This window comes from Anolis sagrei, chromosome 6 (assembly GCF_037176765.1).
Source record: "Anolis sagrei isolate rAnoSag1 chromosome 6, rAnoSag1.mat, whole genome shotgun sequence".
In the NCBI taxonomy this organism is placed as follows: Eukaryota; Metazoa; Chordata; class Lepidosauria; order Squamata; family Dactyloidae; genus Anolis; species Anolis sagrei.
The window spans coordinates 46,830,946-46,850,243 of NC_090026.1; the positions used below are offsets into that span (position 1 = coordinate 46,830,946).

The 19,298-nt window shown below is 40.7% G+C and overlaps 1 protein-coding gene across 2 annotated transcripts in view; it reads right to left on the bottom strand.

The window, feature by feature from the left end:
- Nucleotides 1-619: 619 nt before the first annotated feature.
- The window catches only part of ACBD4 (acyl-CoA binding domain containing 4), a 39,955-nt gene continuing 21,276 nt past the window's right edge, over nt 620-19,298 (bottom strand). For both annotated transcript variants that reach the window (XM_060781190.2, XM_060781189.2), the window contains exons 6-10: nt 17,319-17,419; nt 11,484-11,619; nt 7,205-7,392; nt 5,644-5,697; nt 620-3,743 (exon numbers count right to left, since the gene is read on the bottom strand). In XM_060781190.2, the coding sequence (XP_060637173.2) occupies nt 3,633-3,743; nt 5,644-5,697; nt 7,205-7,392; nt 11,484-11,619; nt 17,319-17,419 (590 nt within the window). In that variant the 3' untranslated portion in view covers nt 620-3,632. The remainder of the gene's footprint in view (nt 3,744-5,643; nt 5,698-7,204; nt 7,393-11,483; nt 11,620-17,318; nt 17,420-19,298) is intronic.

Here is a 19,298-nt window from a genome sequence, read left to right on the forward strand (position 1 = left end):
CACTGGGGAAGCTCAAGGCCATGGCGCCCATTGCACAACTGGCATGCGGGTGTCTACGATCCTGGTCATAAATACTTGAAAGGATCTCTGCTGGAACATAATAGCCCCAAGTATTACACCCCTGTGCTATAAAATCATTAGGTTGAAGAGGACCTCAAAGGCTGCACGTTGCTAGAAATCCGTGGGCACGGTATCCTTTGAAAGGCAGTCCTCCTGTTGCTGCTTAAGTATTTGAGTGAAAGACTGTCTGTTCCACTGCCAAATGATTTCCCCCCTTCCTAATAGATATTAAAAAACAAAAAGCTGTCTTCTATGTCTTTTGTTTGAGCCCTAACCAACAGAGCAACAGCAAACCAATTTGCTCATCGACTTATGTGACAGCCTTTCAAATATATGAAGATGGCTATCACGTCACCTCTTAATTATCTTTTCTCCAGGCTAAACATGCTCAGCTTGAGAATGATCAGTGTTTCTTTTTACTTCTCCCACTCACACCTGAGAAAGGGACGCAGGCCAAGTGGCATATAGGGCATGAAAACCGGCAGGAATTCCAGCGGCGTGATTAATAGTCGGCCTTTTGAAACAAGCAGGCATCATGAAAAATAAAAGGCAGACACCATTTCTTCATCTGCATCGCATCATTTTGTGTGGCTGGCATGATTTACTTACTGAGACTAACACAATCCAAAGTGCATTGTCCGATTGAGAGGTAAAAGATTTGCAGCAGTGAATCACCTTCAAACCAGTCATGAATTACACCAGGGGTCCTCAAACTAAGGCCCGGGGGCCGGATATGGCCCTCCAAGGTCATTTACCCGGCCTTCGCTCAGGGTCAACCTAAGTCTGAAATGATTTGAAAGCACACAACAAAAACAAAAACAATGCTATCTCATCAGCCAAAAGCAGGTCCACGCTAGGAGCCCCCGGTGGCGCAGTGGGTTAAACCCCTGCCGGCAGGACTGAAGACCGACAGGTCACAGGTTCAAATCCGGGGAGAGGCGGATGAGCTCCCTCTGTCAGCTCCAGCTCCTCATGCGGGGACATGAGAGAAGCCTCCCACAAGGATGATAAAAACATCAAATCATCCGGGTGTCCCCTGGGCAACATCCTTGCAGACGGCCAATTCTCTCACACCAGAAGCGACTTGCGGTTTCTTAAGTTACTCCTGACACGACAATAAAAGGTCCACACTTCCCACTGAAATACTAATAAGTTTATATTTGTTAAAATTGTTCTTCATTTTAATTATTGTATTGTTTTAAGTGTTTTTGCACTACAAGTAAGATATGTGCAGTGTGCATAGGAATTCATTCATCTTTTTTCAAATTATAATCCGGCCCTCCAACAGTTTGAGGGACGGTGACCTGGCCCTCTGTTTGAAAAGTTTGAGGACCCCTGAATTACACTATGTAATGAAATTTGAAAAACGTTCTGTTCCTGGCTCGAAAGTGTTATTTCTTCTTTAATTGTTTATTTTGGAAGTAGTTGTTATACTCCATAAACTTCGCTTTTTTGCTGAGGGTAGTACTACGAGGGTTGAATGAAAAGTAATGCCTCCACCTTCGTTGCTTGGGTTTGGATGGGAATATTTTAATAAATCAAATGCAGAAATAATATTTAGAATGTGCTCTTTAATTACCACTATTCACTTTTCCACATAATCACCAAACAATTGGATACATTTCTGCCAACGATGAACAAGTTTTCTGAAGCCGTCACAGAAGAAGTCGACACTCTGTGTGCTTTGATTTCAGGCGTCCTCATCCTGGGTACCCATTGTGCACAGATCTTCCAATAGTCAAGCAAAGCAATAATGTGACCCACGCATTCTTGTGAAATGCCGATTATGCTTGAAATTTCTCTCTGAGTGATAAAACGATTGTCCTGAATCAATCTGCCAAACTTTTGCACATTATCTTATTTGGCTATGTGGAAGGGCCCTTATTTAACATGGTCTAGGAGCCCTTATGTGGAAATAACATTACTTTTGAAGACATCCTTTCATAGTAAAAACCAGAACTGCGATACACTAGATTCTGTCTAGTGTATTGCAGCTCATAAGGGTAGTTATGAGGACTGAATGAAAAGTAATACCTCCACCTTCGTTACTTGGGTTTGGAAGGGAATATTTTAATAAATCAAGCACAGAAATCATCCTTAGAATGTGCTCTTTAACTACCACTATTCACTTTCCCACACAATCACCAGACAGTTGGTTACATTCAGTTACATTTCTGCCAACGATGAACAAGTTTTCTGAAGCCGTCACGGTAGAATTCGACGCTCTGTTTCCGCAACCATTGTCTCACAGTTCTCTCATCCTGGGTACCCATCATGCACAGATCTTCCGATAGCCAAGCAAAGCAGTAATGTGATCCACACATTCTTGTGAAATGCCGATTATACTTGAAATTTCTCTCTGAGTGATACAATGATCTTCCTGAATCAATCTGTTAACCTTTTGCTTGTGAAACTCGGTGGTTGTTGTCACAACAAACTTGGTGGTTGTTGTCACAACAAACTTGGTGGTTGTTGTCACAACAAACTTGGTGGTTGTTGTCTGGGACTCATCTTGTTCTGTTTCTATTATTATTATTATGATCTTCCTGAATCAATCTGTTAATCTTTTGCTTGTGAAAGTCGGTGGTTGCTGTCACAGGACGTCCAACTCTTTGTTTGTCATGGAAGTCAGATGTTCCCACCTCAACATCTTTAAACTTACTCACTCAACGATGCACAGTACTCACATCAACACAATCACCATAAAAAGCTTGCATTCGCTGATAAATTCCTGGGGGTGGCAACCTTCTGCTGTCAAGAATTCAACGACTGCACGTTGCTTAAGTCGCATTGACCGACCATCTGCGCAGGGCTCCATACTTTGCACTTAAACAACACAACTGTTCAATGCTAAGGCTTCCCTGCCAAAATGGAACTGTAGAGGAGAGTCTACTGAACAAGCCAGTACCTGCCGCATACCAGTACTTCCATCTGTTGAGGAGTTATGGAGGTGGAGGCATTACTCATTCTACTCTAGGCACATCATTTGTAATTTTCCTTAATGAAAATATGCCTTTTAAAGCTTTCAATGTGCAGACTGCAATAAATTGCATATTTTTATGATAGAACCAATTAGGAAAGCCAGGAACAAAAATCGTGTTATATAGTGTTATCCTTATTTACCTTTATAAAGTGCTACATTAGAAGCTGTGAGCATTGATCTTCAGCTGACAAAAGGCCCAGTCAGCAAAGCAAAAGGCAGGGAATATGGGAGATGTAGTCCAAAATATTTGCATTTTTCATATAAGGCTGCACACGACTGCTGGCTTAACGTTGAAAGGATTGTCGGCAAAAAGTTTTGCCACTTGAAGTCTCTGTTCCCGTTTCTAGCCTTCCTTCTGTTGCCTGAACAAGTACTTCAGGTTTCTTTTTGTAGTCACTTTCCTCATCCCCTTTATTTATATCTTCCCTCCCCATGAAAGGACTGTGGTGCTGTGGTTAAAAAAAGATCAAATTCCTTTGCAGTAGAAACATTGGAAGACATTCACTGTCCAGAGTCTGAAATCATCACAATTTTTAAGCCGTTTCCAAGCTCTTGTTGTTTTAAATGCCAGTCACAGATAGGTAGAAATTCACCTCTTCTGTCTCTGAAAATACCAAAGAAGCCACTGGACAACAAAAGGCCAAGCCAGCAAGAAACACCAGGTAGGAGGAGACAGGTGAATAGGCCATCTTGGTGGGTCCTGTAGGACAAGAGAAAGTGGTATTATACGAGTCAAGACCTGATTAAAGAAAAACACATACACACACACACCCCACTCCCTGTTGCCGGAGTCAAACACATGCCGGAAATGGAAAAGAAGGGAAAAGCCTTGTCCTCTGTTTACGTATTGTCTGTCCTTGTTTAGCACAACTGGTAAATCACCAGAAATTATAAGATCTATCAACCGAAAGGTTGCAAGTTCAAAGCTCCAGGTTGGCGTGAGCTGCCGACTGTCAGCCTAGCTCATTGTTTACCTAAGCAATTGAAAACAGCTTTAGCTGTAATTAGAGAAATTAGGTACCGCTAAAAGTGGGGGAAGTGTTTTACAATGCTATAAAGAAAGAAGATTAGAAAATGCTGGGTGACCAAAAGGAAGGAGGAAGTCCGGACAGCTCTTTGTCATAGAGGATAGAGCAAGAGCACTCCTGAACTTGAACCCAACCTTCCATGGCACCAAAACCAGCTGGATATTGAATCGAAATAAACCACGTCCTTCTGTTCTGTCTGTGTATTGTCTATACAAAGCAGCATTGAATGTTTGCTGTGTATATGTACTGGGATCTCTTCGGGGTGAGAAGGGCGGAATATAAATAAAGTATTGTTGTTGTTGTTGTTATAACAGCACTGAATGTTTCCTGTATATGTGTTTTATTTATTTATTTATTTACGACATTTATATGTCACCCTTCTCACCCTGAAGGGGACTCAGAGCGGCTTACAAGATACACACACACACACACACACACACAATATATTATATTATTAGCATAGTACAAGATCAGTATTAAATATGACTATATTATACTATACCATTATATTGTAATATTATTAGTAATATTACATGTAATATGCATATACAATTATAATATATTGTTATTCGTAGTAGTATTATATTGCATTACATTATATTATTATAAATATTATATGTATATAAATATATTATATTATATTATATTATTAGCATAGCTCAGGAGACAAGGTGGAACTGTCTTCTGCCCACCCCCACCCCCCTTCACTCTGGCCCAGAGAAGCAGTTGGTGCTGTGGGAAGGGGTCTTAAAATTATTAATAATCTTATATTTATAATCTTTTATAACCTGCCCTGAGTCCCCTCGGGGAGATAGAACGGAATATAAATAAAGTATATTATTATTATTATTATTATTATTATTATTATTATTATATCCAGTTCAAAGGAGATAATGTGGATTATCTGCTTTGATAATCTGGATTATATGGCAATGTAGAAGGGGGGTAGGTTGGAATGGATTAATTATAGAAATATACGAAATAAATAAATAAATTCACTTTTCTTAATGGAGCCCCCGGTGGTGCAGTGGGTTAAACCCCTGTGCCGGCAGGACTGAAGACCAACAGGCCGCAGGTTCGAATCCGGGGAGAGGCGGATGAGCTCCCTCTATCAGCTCCAGCTCCTCATGCGGGGACATGAGAGAAGCCTCCCACAAGGATGATAAAACATCAAAATCATCCAGGCGTCCCCTGGGCAACGTCCTTGCAGACGGCCAATTCTCTCACACCAGAAGCGACTTGCAGTTTCTCAAGTCGCTCCTGACATGACAAAAAACCCCACAAAAAACAAAAACCCCAAAAACCACAAGCAAAGGTTGGCACCTGGTGACAAATAAGATTTACCCAGAAGCAAGCTTTTCTTTCCTATTAACTTCTCATTTGTTTTTAAATCAGGCCCTATTAGGCCCTATTCCTAACAAAGGGCTTTAAAGAATAAATTTTGTACCACAACCTCCAGAGCCCTTGAGACACCAATGCCTCTGGTTTCCAAGTTTGCTCTTACTGCAAAATGCCATTTTGATATTTGCAACCAAGTCTATTTGGGGCACTAGCCACAGTAAAATAGCATACCTTTCCATCATGTGTTGTGGTTGGCAAGCAAGGATTCACCATTGGTGTGCGGCCCTGAAAAATAGAAAAAGCATCATCAAAATCTCTACCTCTACTTTATCCTTTATCTGCACAGGGGGGAAGAGAAGGAGAGACAGGCAGGGAAGAAGCCAGACGACCAAGTATTTAAACACTTTAAAATTTAATGTATTTACTCTAATACAGACACACACCCTTTTAAAAACTGAAAACCTTGATACAATATGAGGAACTATATCAAGGGGTCGCAGCATTAGGAAGGTTGAGAAACACTGCCTTACATCCTTGCTCAGGAGTGAGCAAACTGTGGTTGCTGAAATGCTGGCTTGCAACTGCCTGAGAGTTGTCCAGTTTGGTCAACAGTGAGGTTTTTAGTCCAGCAACGCATGGAGAACCAAAGGCAGCTCCAAGCAGCTCAGGGTGCATAGAGCATCCATGAAAGCAAAACCCCTTTGGAAGTGTCATGTCAGCCATGTCAAACTCTTTCCAGGACTGAAGTCAAAGGAAGCGAGTTTATCTAGTTTGCAGCAGAAGCGATGTTCTGCGTGACAACTGGCTGTTTCCTTTTGGCATCATTTCTCCCCTCCAGGAGTACTTTTGCAGCATTAACTTCATTCCTTCCCCAACCCCCTCACTTAAACATATGCCTGGAAATCTGGGAAATAAAAGAAAAGTGGGCAGCTTGCTGGGTGAGGGGGAGAGAGGAAGCCATTGGCTTTCAGTTAGCTGATTACTCTGCTTGCAAAGGCACCAGCAGGAGGCATGCCCATTCCCAATTAGCAATAAATGCAGCAAATCCTGCTTTTAAGGTTTGCCTATACCATACTATGTCCTCTGATCATATGCATGTTGTTCCTACGTGGCCGTATACTTACTTAGGCGATCCCTCGTTGGCCGAGTAGAATAGCCTTCCAGGATCAGTATTCTGGTGGGTCTGTAGGTGACTGTGGAGCCCTATTCTTTATCTGCATTTTCTCCCACAGTGAGGGCATTGGTTTCCAGGTGGAAGGCGGCCTCGGTCGGGGTTGGCTTGACGCTCCTTCCTCTTGGCACGTTTCTCTCTTTCACCCTCCATTTGTACCTCTTCCAATTCTACAGCACTGCTGGTCACAGCTGACCTCCAGCTGGAGCTGGAGGTTTCCCAGTTCTCAGTGTCTATGCCAGAGTTTTTAAGGCTGGCTTTGAGGCCATCTTTAAATCTCTTTTCCTGTCCACCTTGAATATTTGCCATATATGTATTGTTAATTGCATAATGGCATGGAATGTTTACCATATATGTATTCTATAATCTGCCCTGGGTCCCTCTCATAGCGGAATATCAATAAAGCATATTATTATTATTATTATCATCATCATCATCATCATCATCATCATCATCATCATGCCATATAATCCAGATTATCAAAGCAGATATAAACTCTTATAAAGGGCTTATAAGGAAATATGTTTCCTTTTCACATTTTGCCTCAACAGGTTTTCTAGTTGGAACAGTGGTTAAAAATGTATGAAATAAAACATCCTCAACTCCAAATCCACAGCATACCTGCAGTGCTGCCCAGGACTCCAGGGAACTGAGTCTCTCCATTACTTCCTTCATGTCCCTCTGCAAAGCCTGAAGGGTGTTTCTCACTTGCCGATCCACTTCCCGCTGGCCCAAGGCCCCCGCTGGGCACCCTGCAATGGCTTCGGGGCTGTGGTTGAGACCTTCCTCACCTGGGATTCTTTGCAAGTCTGTAGCAGGAGATGGAAGTGAGAAACAAAATAGGCTGTAACAGGAAGAGGTCACAAATATGGCTAAAGGTCAGAGAATAAAATCCTAAAAAACTAGTTCTTTTAAAAAATGAGAATTTCTAGGATTTCAACCTGCCTGGAGCCCTTTCACATTATCCCAAGATTCTGCTTTGATTGCTATGGTTCTGTTATAGGGAACCTTTTGCTAAATTCTCTGCCTAGGGAAGGATATTTATAGTTCTTAGCTAGAGAGCTTTAGGGCTTCCCCATACTGCAGACCAAAGTATTCCACACAATATAGACATGGTAGTGAAAGATAAAGAGTGCTATTAATTGTGTAATGTGAAAGGGCCCCTGGACATGGCTCCTACTCCAATTCTATCATGAGCATACAGTGTAGATGCACTCTGTGCCAGACGTCATGTCCCCCTTGGAGTATATGAAGCAAGGAACAGAGAGAGACGAGGGGATGGTGGAAGGAGAGGAATGTATAGCCTATGGGGATAGCGCTATCTTCTCAAATGGGTTACCAATTAACCTCCCTCAAGGCCAAGAGCCTGAGCAGATGAGAAGAACATTCCTCTTATCATGGGATGGAGGGAGGAACATAGGAGGGAGGAATCAAATAGTTGTGTTAGTCAAAGCATAGCTTAAAGCCCAGCTAGCCCAGGAGTAAGGTGAGGACTGGAACCATGCCATCTACTTTCAACAATTATGTTTTGAGTCATAAATTTTGAACCAAGTGTTGGCCCAGTGATCTGGAAATAGTTCAGAAACAGAGGGATTCATCATCTTAATTTTCCCATCCCTCAAAGAAAGTCCAAAAATTCAAGCAGCTATGCTCATATCTGTGTGTGCTTTATCAATTACTGATTTGTAGCGCATGACCTAGTGCAATCCTGTTTCGACTCCTAGTTCTGTATATTGGAGGCAGCAGAATTTTACTACATCAGTCTCTAGGATGGGGATTGATCACATTTTTGAGGGCCCCTTACATACAATAGAATTAGCACAAGAAAGCATAAGCAAGCTAGACTTTCTTTCTGATGTGTTAGTTTGGCAATTTCTTTACATGACAGACCATGCGAAACTAATTCCAGTCCCAATACACCGGGACTGTGGCGCAGCTGGCTGGGATCAGCTGCATTATGATCACTACTGACCAAAAGGTCATGAGTTCGAAGCCAGCCTGGGTCGGAGTGATCTTCCGACCAATTTGTGTAGCTTGCTGTCGACCTTTGCAACCCGAAAGACAGTTGCATCTGTCAAGTAGGAAATTTAGGTACCGCTTATGCAGGGAGGCTAATTTATGACGCCATAAAAATCTCCAGCAAGCATGCAAAGAATGAGGAAGTACTTCATCAGTGTCACAAATGGATGGTGAAGCAACAGCTCCCCTGGTGGCCAGAATACCCTCATGAAAAAGCTGGAATGTTAAATAGCCTCTGTGTGTCTGTCTATATATGTTGTGTGCCTATGGCATTGAATGTTTGCCATGTATATGTACATTGTAATCCCCCTGAGTCCCCTGAGGGGTGAGAAGGGCGGAATATAAATACTGCAAATAAAATACTGTAAATAAGGTGACCTTGTCCAAAACATGATATGGTACCATGTAGTTAAGGACTCTTTCCACAACACAAGATATTGGAGTTTCTTTTGGGGACTACTTCTTCTAAAATTTTCCAGCCAGAATAGCTAGTGGCATATCACCTCTCTAGTTACACTATGGACCTTTCTACACAGCCATCCACAATAGCTGCTTTGAACTGGGTTATCTGAATCCACTTTTCCATATAATTCAGTTCAATGTGGATTTTATACAGATGTGTCAAAAATGCCTATGTAAGACGATTTTTGTTCCTGGGTTATAAATACCATTTTCTAATTGGTCCTATCATAAAAACATGAGAAAAAATTATTAAATTGCAAAAACTTTGTTTTTGTAAGACATCCTGCAGCACATTTTGCTATAGGTTTTTCAATTAATATCTCATCAAGCCACAAACCAATTCAACATAGTTTGTGGCAGCCACCAAAACAAACTTTCCGGAGGATAACAATTACTTTCAAAGTAAGTACCACACATTTAAACAGAAAAAATTAGGAACAGAAAATTTTTCAGATAATTTTACTTTTCAATGAAACTTATTGGACAAGCTTTGACCAGACATACTCTCTCAGCCTCAGAGGAAGGCAATGGCAAACGTCTTCTGAACAGATCTTGCCAAGAAAACCCTATAACAGGTTTGCCTTAGGGTCGGCAATGACTTTAATTGAACTATAACCCCTGACCTGACCAAACCTTGCAGAATAATATCCTCGGAAGCACTTTATTTTCTACCTACCAGTGCAATTAAACCTTACTTTCGTCCCTCTGATCCCCTGTCCAGATACAATACATTGCCTTCTCACCTAGTGTTTTTAAACCTTTTAATCTTGCTGTCAGCCCTGGCCACTGTGATTTATTTTCTGTGTTTAAATTATTGTGATTTTACGTGGTTTATGTTTATTTATATTGGTTCTTGTATTTATTATTATTACTAGCTGTCCCCTGCCACATGTTGTTGTGGCCCAGTCTGTTGATCTGGAAAATAAAGTAATGAGAAAGTGTTGGTTTCTAATATATGTAATTCCTTTATGTTTGCGAGTAAACAGTATTTCTTGTTGTTTCTTTGTCAGTATTGATGTGGAGAGTATCTGGTTTGCCTACTCTGGAATATGCAACATATCATAGTCCTTCTTTAAGGGTCTCTTTCAAATCTATGATACTATATCTATGTGTGTGTGTGAGAGAATCATATCTATCTATCTATCTATCTATCTATCTATCTATCTATATTTATGACTGGATGGCTCTTTGTCAGGAGGGCTCTGACTGCATTTTCTTGCCCTGGTGAAGAGAGTTGGACTGGATGGCCTTAAGTATTTTCTGTTGGTCATGGGGGTTCTGTGTGGGAAGTTTTGCCCCATTTCTGTCGTTTGTGGGTTTCAGAATGCTCTTTAATTGTAGTGAACTATAAATCCCAGTAACTACAAATCCCAAATGTCAAGGTCTATTTCCTCTAAACTCCATCTGTGTTCATATTTAGGTGTATGGAATTTTTGTGTCACGTTTGGTCCAGATCCATCATTGTTTGAGTCCACAGTGCTCTCTGGATGTAGGTGAACTACAACTCCCAAACTCAAGGTCAATGCCCACCAAACCTTTCCAGTTTTTTTCTGTTGATAATCGGAGCCCTGTGTGCTAAGTTTGGCCCAATTCCATCATTGGTGGAGTTCAGAATGCTCTTTGATTGTAGGTAAACTATAAATCCCAGCAACGACAATTCCCAAATGACAAAATCTATTTTTTTTTTAGTGGAGGACATAAAGTGGACTGTTAGGTGTCTTGTGTCCAAATTTGGTGTCAATTCGTCCAGTGGTTTTTGAGTTCTGATGGTAGCACGAACTAACATTACATTTTTATTTATATAGATGATGATGATGATGATTATTATTATTATTATTATACTGTTGATGTATGTCGTTTATTTGCATTGCTGTATTGTTGGGCTTGGCCTCATGTAAGCCACCCCGAGTCCCCTTGGGGAGATAGTGGTGTGATATAAATAAAGATTATTATTATTATTATTATTATTATTATTATTATTATTATTATTTAAGACACACAGCAGCAATGCAGATCTTGAACTTGGTTAATCCGTCAATCCCAAAGGCCATTCTGTGGAAGGAAACGAGTGGAAAAGTTTGCGGGAATGCTTTAATACCCCTCACAATGCTCTACTTCTATGTTGTATTTAACCTTTCCTGCCTGTTTTTCCAACCTCCGGGATTGATTCTGCCATGGAGGCAACTGCAGAGTCCAGTTTTCTTAAGAATTTTGTCCCTTTTGTTTTCTAGCATTTTTTTTCTACCAAACCTGGGCATCTTGTTCCATTCAGTTAATTATATTGAGGCTTGTTTACACTTGCAGATGAAAAAAGGGCTTCCCATTGCCAATAGCATATGCCACAGCAGCTGAGGGCCTGCTCCAGACATGTTTTTCACAAGTTATCTCATATTTCAGGGGCAAAATTTGAGCTCCACACCTGAGGTACAAACTTGGCAAAGTTCTCCATCTCTGGTTGATACTGGTTCATGCTCCGAAGGCTTATGCTCACTTTTTTCTTCAACTCTCTGAGAATTGTTCAGGGGGAAGCTTGGCTCAGCTGATAGCCTCTTTGCCTTGAAGGGGAAAAAAAGAAAAGATTTTTGAGTGAGACATGCCTATAGTTTAGTTTTTATTTGCTACATAAAGCCAGAAAACATGATTGAAATGGAACAAGGAGTGGAAGGTGAAAATATTGCTAGCACCTTGAGATTACGCTATGTAACACAATTTTTGTTCCTGGGTTATAAAAAGTCATTTCCTAATTTATTCTACCATAAAAACATGGAAAAGGTGCATTAAAGTGCAAAATCTTTGTTTTTGCAAGACATCCTGCAGCATACTTTGCTATAGTTTTTCAATGAATATCTCATATAATCTCAACCAATACAACACAGTTTGTGACAGCCACAAAAACAAAGAAAAAGAGAAAGAAATATAAGTATATAGATAGATAGAAGAAAAAGAGAAAGAAATATAGGTATATTGATAGATAGGAGAAGAGGCAGAATGGAAAGGAGGGGACGGGAATGTATGAGGAAGAAAGAAGAGAAGGAAATAAACCACACCGAAGAAGTAGTCAAAAGATTTTACTATTTTTATTTTTGCTACATTTTTTCTTTTTTTCTTCTTCTTTTTTCTTTCCCCCTTTCTTCTTTCCTCCAACCCATAAACACACAGAGAGAGAAATGGTTATATAATATATATGCACTCACTTTCCTTAAATTTCTATATCTTCTTTTTTTGAACCCAATTTTTTAATTTTATATACAATTTTAATAGTACACTTTAATTATGATAAAGATTTTTTTTAAAAAAAAAACCAAAGTTTCTAGAGTATAACAACTAATTTCAAAGTCAGTACTTCACAAAAAAACAGGAAACTACACTTCCAAACTAGTAACAGAAAACATTTCATTTTTTTTGGTCCCTAGTTTAATACTTCTATCTCAAGCAGTGGTTCCCAACCTTTTTTTGACCAGGGACCACTCTCCAATATTAGTACCAAAAGGGTTACGAATCTGTTTTTGGTCAACTTTATATTTGGTTTGGTTATTTGGGGTGCTGATTAATAAAATTGCACTGGATAGATCACATCAGCTCTAGTTTTGATACAGAACATATACCATCCAGTAATCGCTATTGCTCACCCACAGAAAACCATATTTAATGATCTAGAGCTGATGTGGTAGTAGCAATCTTTTGTGGGCAGTCAGCCTCTCTCCTCTTGACATCCCCATTGCCTTGGCGTTGTAAAAGGGTTTCGCGAGACCAGTCGCTCTCATTGCCACATGGTTTTGAGGCAACAGTGTAGTAATGGTGAGGCCACAGACCATATTTTCGTTCTTGGAGACCACTGGTGGTCCATGGACCACAGGTTGGGAACCACTGTGTGAAACTCAAGGCTCATGGGACAAATCCAGCCCACTATATGATTTTATGTGGCCCTCCAGATGCTGGACTACAACTCCCACATTCCTCATCATTAGACATCATGACTAGAGCTGATGGGAGTTGTGATACAGCAACATCTGGAAGGCTGCAGCTTGTTTAGTTTATTTAGGAGAATGGGGCTTGAATTTAGATACAAGCTTGTGGATAGGATGTTTGATTTTAAAATGTCCTTTCACTGTTTCCCCAACCTCAGAGCCACAAGGACTGTTGAGTTGCAGTTCCCATTATCCCCAGTCCACATAGCGGATAATAAAAAGTGATGTGAGTTGTCATTTAATAACACGGGGACCCAAATTAGGTAAAAAAAATAAAGAGTATCAACACTCATGTAAAAAAATAAAGCTGGCCCTCTGTATCTATGGATTTCTCAATCCTTGGATTCAATGGCCTTTTGAAGGCAACTATAAGCTTGACGTGGCCCTTGATGAAAATGAGTTAGTATTGATCAACCTGTTAGGGCAGTGTTTCTCAACCTGGGGGTCGGGACTCCTGGAGGGGTCATGAGGAGGTGTCAGAGGGGTCGCCAAAGACCATCAGAAAACACAGTATTTTCTGTTGGTCATGGAGGTTCGTGTGGGGAGTTTGGCTCAATTCAAGCATTCAATCAGAATGCTCTTTGATTGTAGGCCAACTATAAATCCCAGCAACTACAATTCCCAAATGTCAAGGTCTATTTTCCCGAAACTCCATCAGTGTTCACATTTGGGCATATTGAGAATTCATGCCAATTTTGACCCAGATCCATCATTGTTTGAGTTCACAGTGCTCTCTGGATGTAGATGAACTACAACTCCAAAACTCAAGGTCAATGCCCAGCAAACCCTTCCAGTATTTTCTGTTGGTCATGGGCGTTCTGTGTGCCAAGTTTGACTCAATTCCATTGCTGGTAGAATTCAGAATGCTCTTTGATTGTAGGTGGACTATAAATCCCAGCAACTACAACTCCCAAATGGCAAAATCAGTCCCTCCTCAAACCCATCAGTATTAAAATTTGGGTGTATTGGATATTTGTGCCAAATTTGGTCCAGTGAATGAAAATACATCCTTCATACCAGATAGTTACATTACGATTCATAACAGCAGCAAAATGACAGTTATGAATTAGCCACAAAAATAATTTTATGGTGGGGGGGGGGTCACCATAACATGAGGAAGTGTATTAAGGGGTCGTGGCATTAGGAAGGTTGAGAACCACTGTGTTAGGGCAAAGTGCAGCTCCAATTAGCAATAGCCATTGCCAATATAACTAATGGAAGAAGTTGCTAAGAGTTGTGATCCATCAGCACTTGGAAGGCCATACTTCACCCAATCTGTGCTAGCAAATCAACTATTCTTCAGTTCTTGTGGGTTTTTTCGGGCTATATGGCCATGTTCTAGAGGCATTTCTCCTGACGTTTCGCCTGCATCTATGGCAAGCATCCTCAGAGGTAGTGAGGTCTGTTGGAACTAGGAAAAAGGGTTTATATATCTGTGGAATGACCAGGGTGGGACAAAGGACTCTTGCCTGCTGGAGCTAGGTGTGAATGTTCTTGTGGGTTTTTTCGGGCTATATGGCCATGTTCTAGAGGCATTTCTCCTGACGTTTCGCCTGCATCTATGGCAGGCTTCCTCAGAGGTCTGCTGGAGCTGGGAAAAAAGGGGTTTATATATCTGTGGACTGACCAGGGTGAGACAAAAGGCTTTTGTAAGTTGGGCTAGGTGTGAATCTTTTCAACTGACCACCTTGATTAGCATACAATGGGCTGACTGTGCCTGGAGCAAACTCAAACTCAACTATTCTTCCTTTCATAAAACTATAAATCCCAAGGTTCTAGGGAAAAATGGTATGTCTGAATCCCGCAGATTGCAAATATATAACATGTTGGAGATAAATGTAAGACCTCAGTTGCCAAGGCCTGCTCTTGTTTTCTGTCAGGACAGACCAAAATATCCTAGTTCTCCTTTCTGCATTTAGAAAGCATGCTGAAAGTTGAATATTAATATGCTTCCTGTTATTATATTTTAAGACTAAAGGAAAGTATTTTTTCTTCTTCTTGCTGTTTGCAATTTTTTAATCATGGGATTTTTAAAGTATGGTAAAATATGGTTACCAAAAAGAAAGAAAGAAAGAAAGAAAGAAAGAAAGAAAGAAAGAAAGAAAGAGGAAAAAAGAGAAAAAATAAAGGAAAAAGGAAAGGGAAATATATTGTATGTATATGGGCTAGGTATTTCCATTAATGTCAGTTGAATATATTTCCAACAACATCTTTGCTCAAAATGGATGTCCATAAAATATATGTTAATGCACAATTCATAGAATCATAGAATCAAAGAGTTGGAAGAGACCTCATGGGCCATCCAGTCCAACCCCCTGCCAAGAAGCAGGAATATTGCATTCAAATCACCCCTGACAAATGGCCATCCAGCCTCTGCTTAAAAGCTTCCAAAGAAGGAGCCTCCACCACACTCCGGGGCAGAGAGTTCCACTGCTGAACGGCTCTCACAGTCAGGAAGTTCTTCCTAATGTTCAGATGGAATCTCCTCTCTTGTAGTTTGAATTAAAGAATAACATCTTCTGACCATTGAATAGTGGGTGTTAAAGATAATCACACTAGCCCTGGAGTATGTCTTTTCAAAAAGGATCCAAGAACATTGGTTCTCTATTAAATTCTACATCAAAGAAATGTATTTTAAAAGAGCATGTGCCTCTAGCAATGACAAGGATTTTGATAAGATAAAATACGTTGCAACATATCCAACAAAAAACAGGTAATTTTTAAACACACCCATATAATATATGTACTACAAGAAAGCATCTGAATTATATTGTCAATAATTAACTGAAATAGACAGTGTCTCTCAGAAAAGGGGGGACAGTTTCGAATATGTCTGCAACATCAATTTTTGTTGGGCAAGATAAAGGGTGGATCTACACTGCCCTATATTCTAGGATCTGATCCCAGATTATCTGCTTTCAACTGGATTATATGAGTCTATACTTCGGGTCCAATCAATCTTCGACATCGCATCTCCTTCTATGAACCAGCATGTGCTCTGAGGTCTCTGAGGCCCTCCTCTCGGTCCCACCACTGTCCCAAGTATGGCTGGTGGGAACGAGAGAGAGGGCCTTCTCAGTGGTGGCCCCCTGGCTCTGGAATGCCCTCCCTAGAGGGATTAGGTTAGCCTCCACTCTCCAAGTCTAGTCTAAAAACTTTGGGTTTTTTTCCTTTCTCTCTAATCACCTAGTTATGAGGATTGAATGAAAAGTAATGCCTCCACCTTTGTTACTTGGGTTTGGAAGGGAACATTTTAATAAATCAAGCACATAAATAATCCTTAGAATGTGCTCTTTACCTACCGCTATTCATTTTTCCACACAATCACCAGACAATTGGATACATTTCTGCCAACGATGAACAAGTTTTCTGAAGCCATCATGGAAGAAGTTGACACTTATGTTTCCGCAACCAGCGTCTCACAGTTTTCTCATCCTGGGTACCCATCATGCACAGATCTTCCAATAGCCAAGCAAAGCAATAATGTGACCCACACATTCTTCTGAAATGCCGATTATACTTGAAATCTCTCTCTGAGTGATACGACGATCTTTCTGAATCAATCTGTTAACCTTTTGCTTGTGAAACTTGGTGGTTGTTGTCACAGGACGTCCAACTCTTTGTTTGTCACGCAAGACAGATGTTCCCACATCAACATCTTTAAACTTACTCACTCAACGACACACAGTACTCACATCAACACAATCACCATAAACAGCTTGCATTGTCTGATGAATCTCCTTCAATGACTGCATGTTGCTTAAGTTGCATTGACCAACCGTCTGCGCAGGGTTCCATACTTCGCATTTTAACAACACAACCGTTCAATGCTAAGGCTTCCCACCAAAATGGAACTGTAGAGGAAAGTCTACTGAACAAGCCAGTACCTGCCACATACCAATACTGCCATCTGTTGAGAAGTTATGAAGGTGGAGGCATTACTTTTCATTCAACCCTCGTAATCACGCAAAAGTTAACTTCAGCACAATCTGCCTAAACTACAATCATACCTTTATAACGAAGGTTTAGTTATTACTCACTAAGGGCCCTCCCACATAGCCATATAACTCAGAATATCAAGGCGGATAATCCACAATAGCTGCTTTGAACTGGATTATCTGAGTCCACACTGCCATATTATCCAGTTCAATGTGGTTTTTATGCAGCTGTGTGGAAGGAGCCTGTGTAGCAAGCTGTCCCACTCTACAATAGCATTTTAAGACTAGGGAACTCTGAAAATTATTTCTGTTAGCCAACGTTTTCAACCCATGTCTCCATCTTATTACCTGATCAGGCTCCACTTGTTCCAGACTATCACAGAACACCTCATTCTCGGCATCAGTGGTCACTTGATTGCTCTTGATAGCATTGTCCGTATATCCTGGCCCTGCAATAGATAAAGGGCTCAAGAATTGAGAACAATGGAAGTACAAACAGGAGAAAGAACATATGTATACGGACACTCGGGTCTTGCCAATCTTAAAACATCTGAAAATCTCAACATGGGAAAAGTCTGATCCTTTCCTAAATATTGATCACAATATTTGCTCATGATTCAAGTGTTGAGCACTAAAGAAGCAAGGAAAGTCCTTTATACTGCTCTAATGCTGATCTATAGGTTTTTAATTTATCTGAAAATGTTGAGCTGGGCATCTTCTACAAAGCTGGCTTGCAAGAACTAGGATGTCAGCTCTTGTAACAGTTGAGATTTAAGAGCAAGTGTATCTGATCTGCAGAAGAGAAGATTGGAGTAAGGATAGGTTTCTTTGACGGCACTTCTCAGGTTAAATGCATCTCATTAAGAACCAAGAATCAATGAACCGGTAACCTTGCTTAGGAGGTAACATCCCAGCTTCAAGGACATCTGTCTTTCAGAAGGAAGCTTTCCTCCATCACTCAAACGGTCTTCTTCTGATCTTAACAGGAATGTTAGTAGTTTTGGGCTGGGCTCTCTATGGAATCCTAATTGATCATAAGCATCAGCAACAAGAGCAAGTAATGGTGCCCAAAGGAGGCATGACTTTTGTTGCCGTTGCGTGTCGTCAAGTCATTTCAAATTTATGGCAACCCTAAGACAAATTTATCAAAAAAAAATATTCAGGGGCTGAGAGACTTGACTATAGCCACGTACTGTGTTTTCACGGGCCCCTTCCACATAGCTGAATAAAATCCCACATTTTCTGCTTTGAACTGGAATATGTGGCAGTATAGACTCATACAACCCAGTCCAAAGCAGATATTGTGGGATTTTCTACCTTGATGGAAGAGCCGATAGAATGATCCAAGATTTGAACCCTGGTCTCTGGTGTTGTAGTCTAACACTCAAAGCAACACTCACTTCATAGGCCCGTTCTACACTGCCATATAATATCCAGATTATTTGATCTGAACTGGATTATATGGTGGTGTAGACTCATATAATCCAGTTCAAAGCAGATAATCTATATTATTTGATTGACGATCTGGATTATATTGCACTGTAGAAGGGAGCTTAGGCTGGATCTACACTGCCATATTAAATACAGATTATCTGCTTTGAACTGGATTATATGGCAGTGTAGACTCATATAATCGAGGTCAAAGCAGACAAAGTGGATTATTTGCTTTGATAATATAGATTATGTGGCAGTGTAGAAGGGGCCTGAGGCTGGATCTACACTGCCATATTAAATCCAGATTATCTGCTTTGAATTGGATTATATGGAAGTGTAGATTCATATAATCGAGGTCAAAGCAAAGAAAGTGGATTATCTGCTTTGATAATATAGATTATATCGCAGTGTAGATGGGGCCAGAGGCTGGATATACACTGTCCTATATGCCAGGATCTGATTCTAGATTACCTGTTTATCCCAGATTATCTGCCAGATAATCTGGGATCATATCCTGGGATATAGGATAGTGTAGATCCAGCCTGTGAAGCATGCTTTTCTTTTCTTCTCCTACATTGAAACTAGAGGCACTCCTGTTTTAGACATCAAAACTTTTTGCTCTTAGAATAGGTACAAAAGCGAAGGTCCTGACCTCAGAGAAGCCCACCTACTGCCTTTCTCAACCAGGCAAGCACCTACCCTTCCTTTACTGGACAAGTAACTCTGCTATGTTTCCACCTTGGAAAGAAGCCAGTGACCTGCTGTGGCCGATTTACCCCCCCCCCCCCCCCCAAGTGCAAGCAGTGCAGAGTAATGGAGAAAGATTGAAACAGTCAGAGAAATCATTGGCAGCCTTCTCCGTGGCCGTGTAGGCACTCTCAGCCCGTAGGAAAC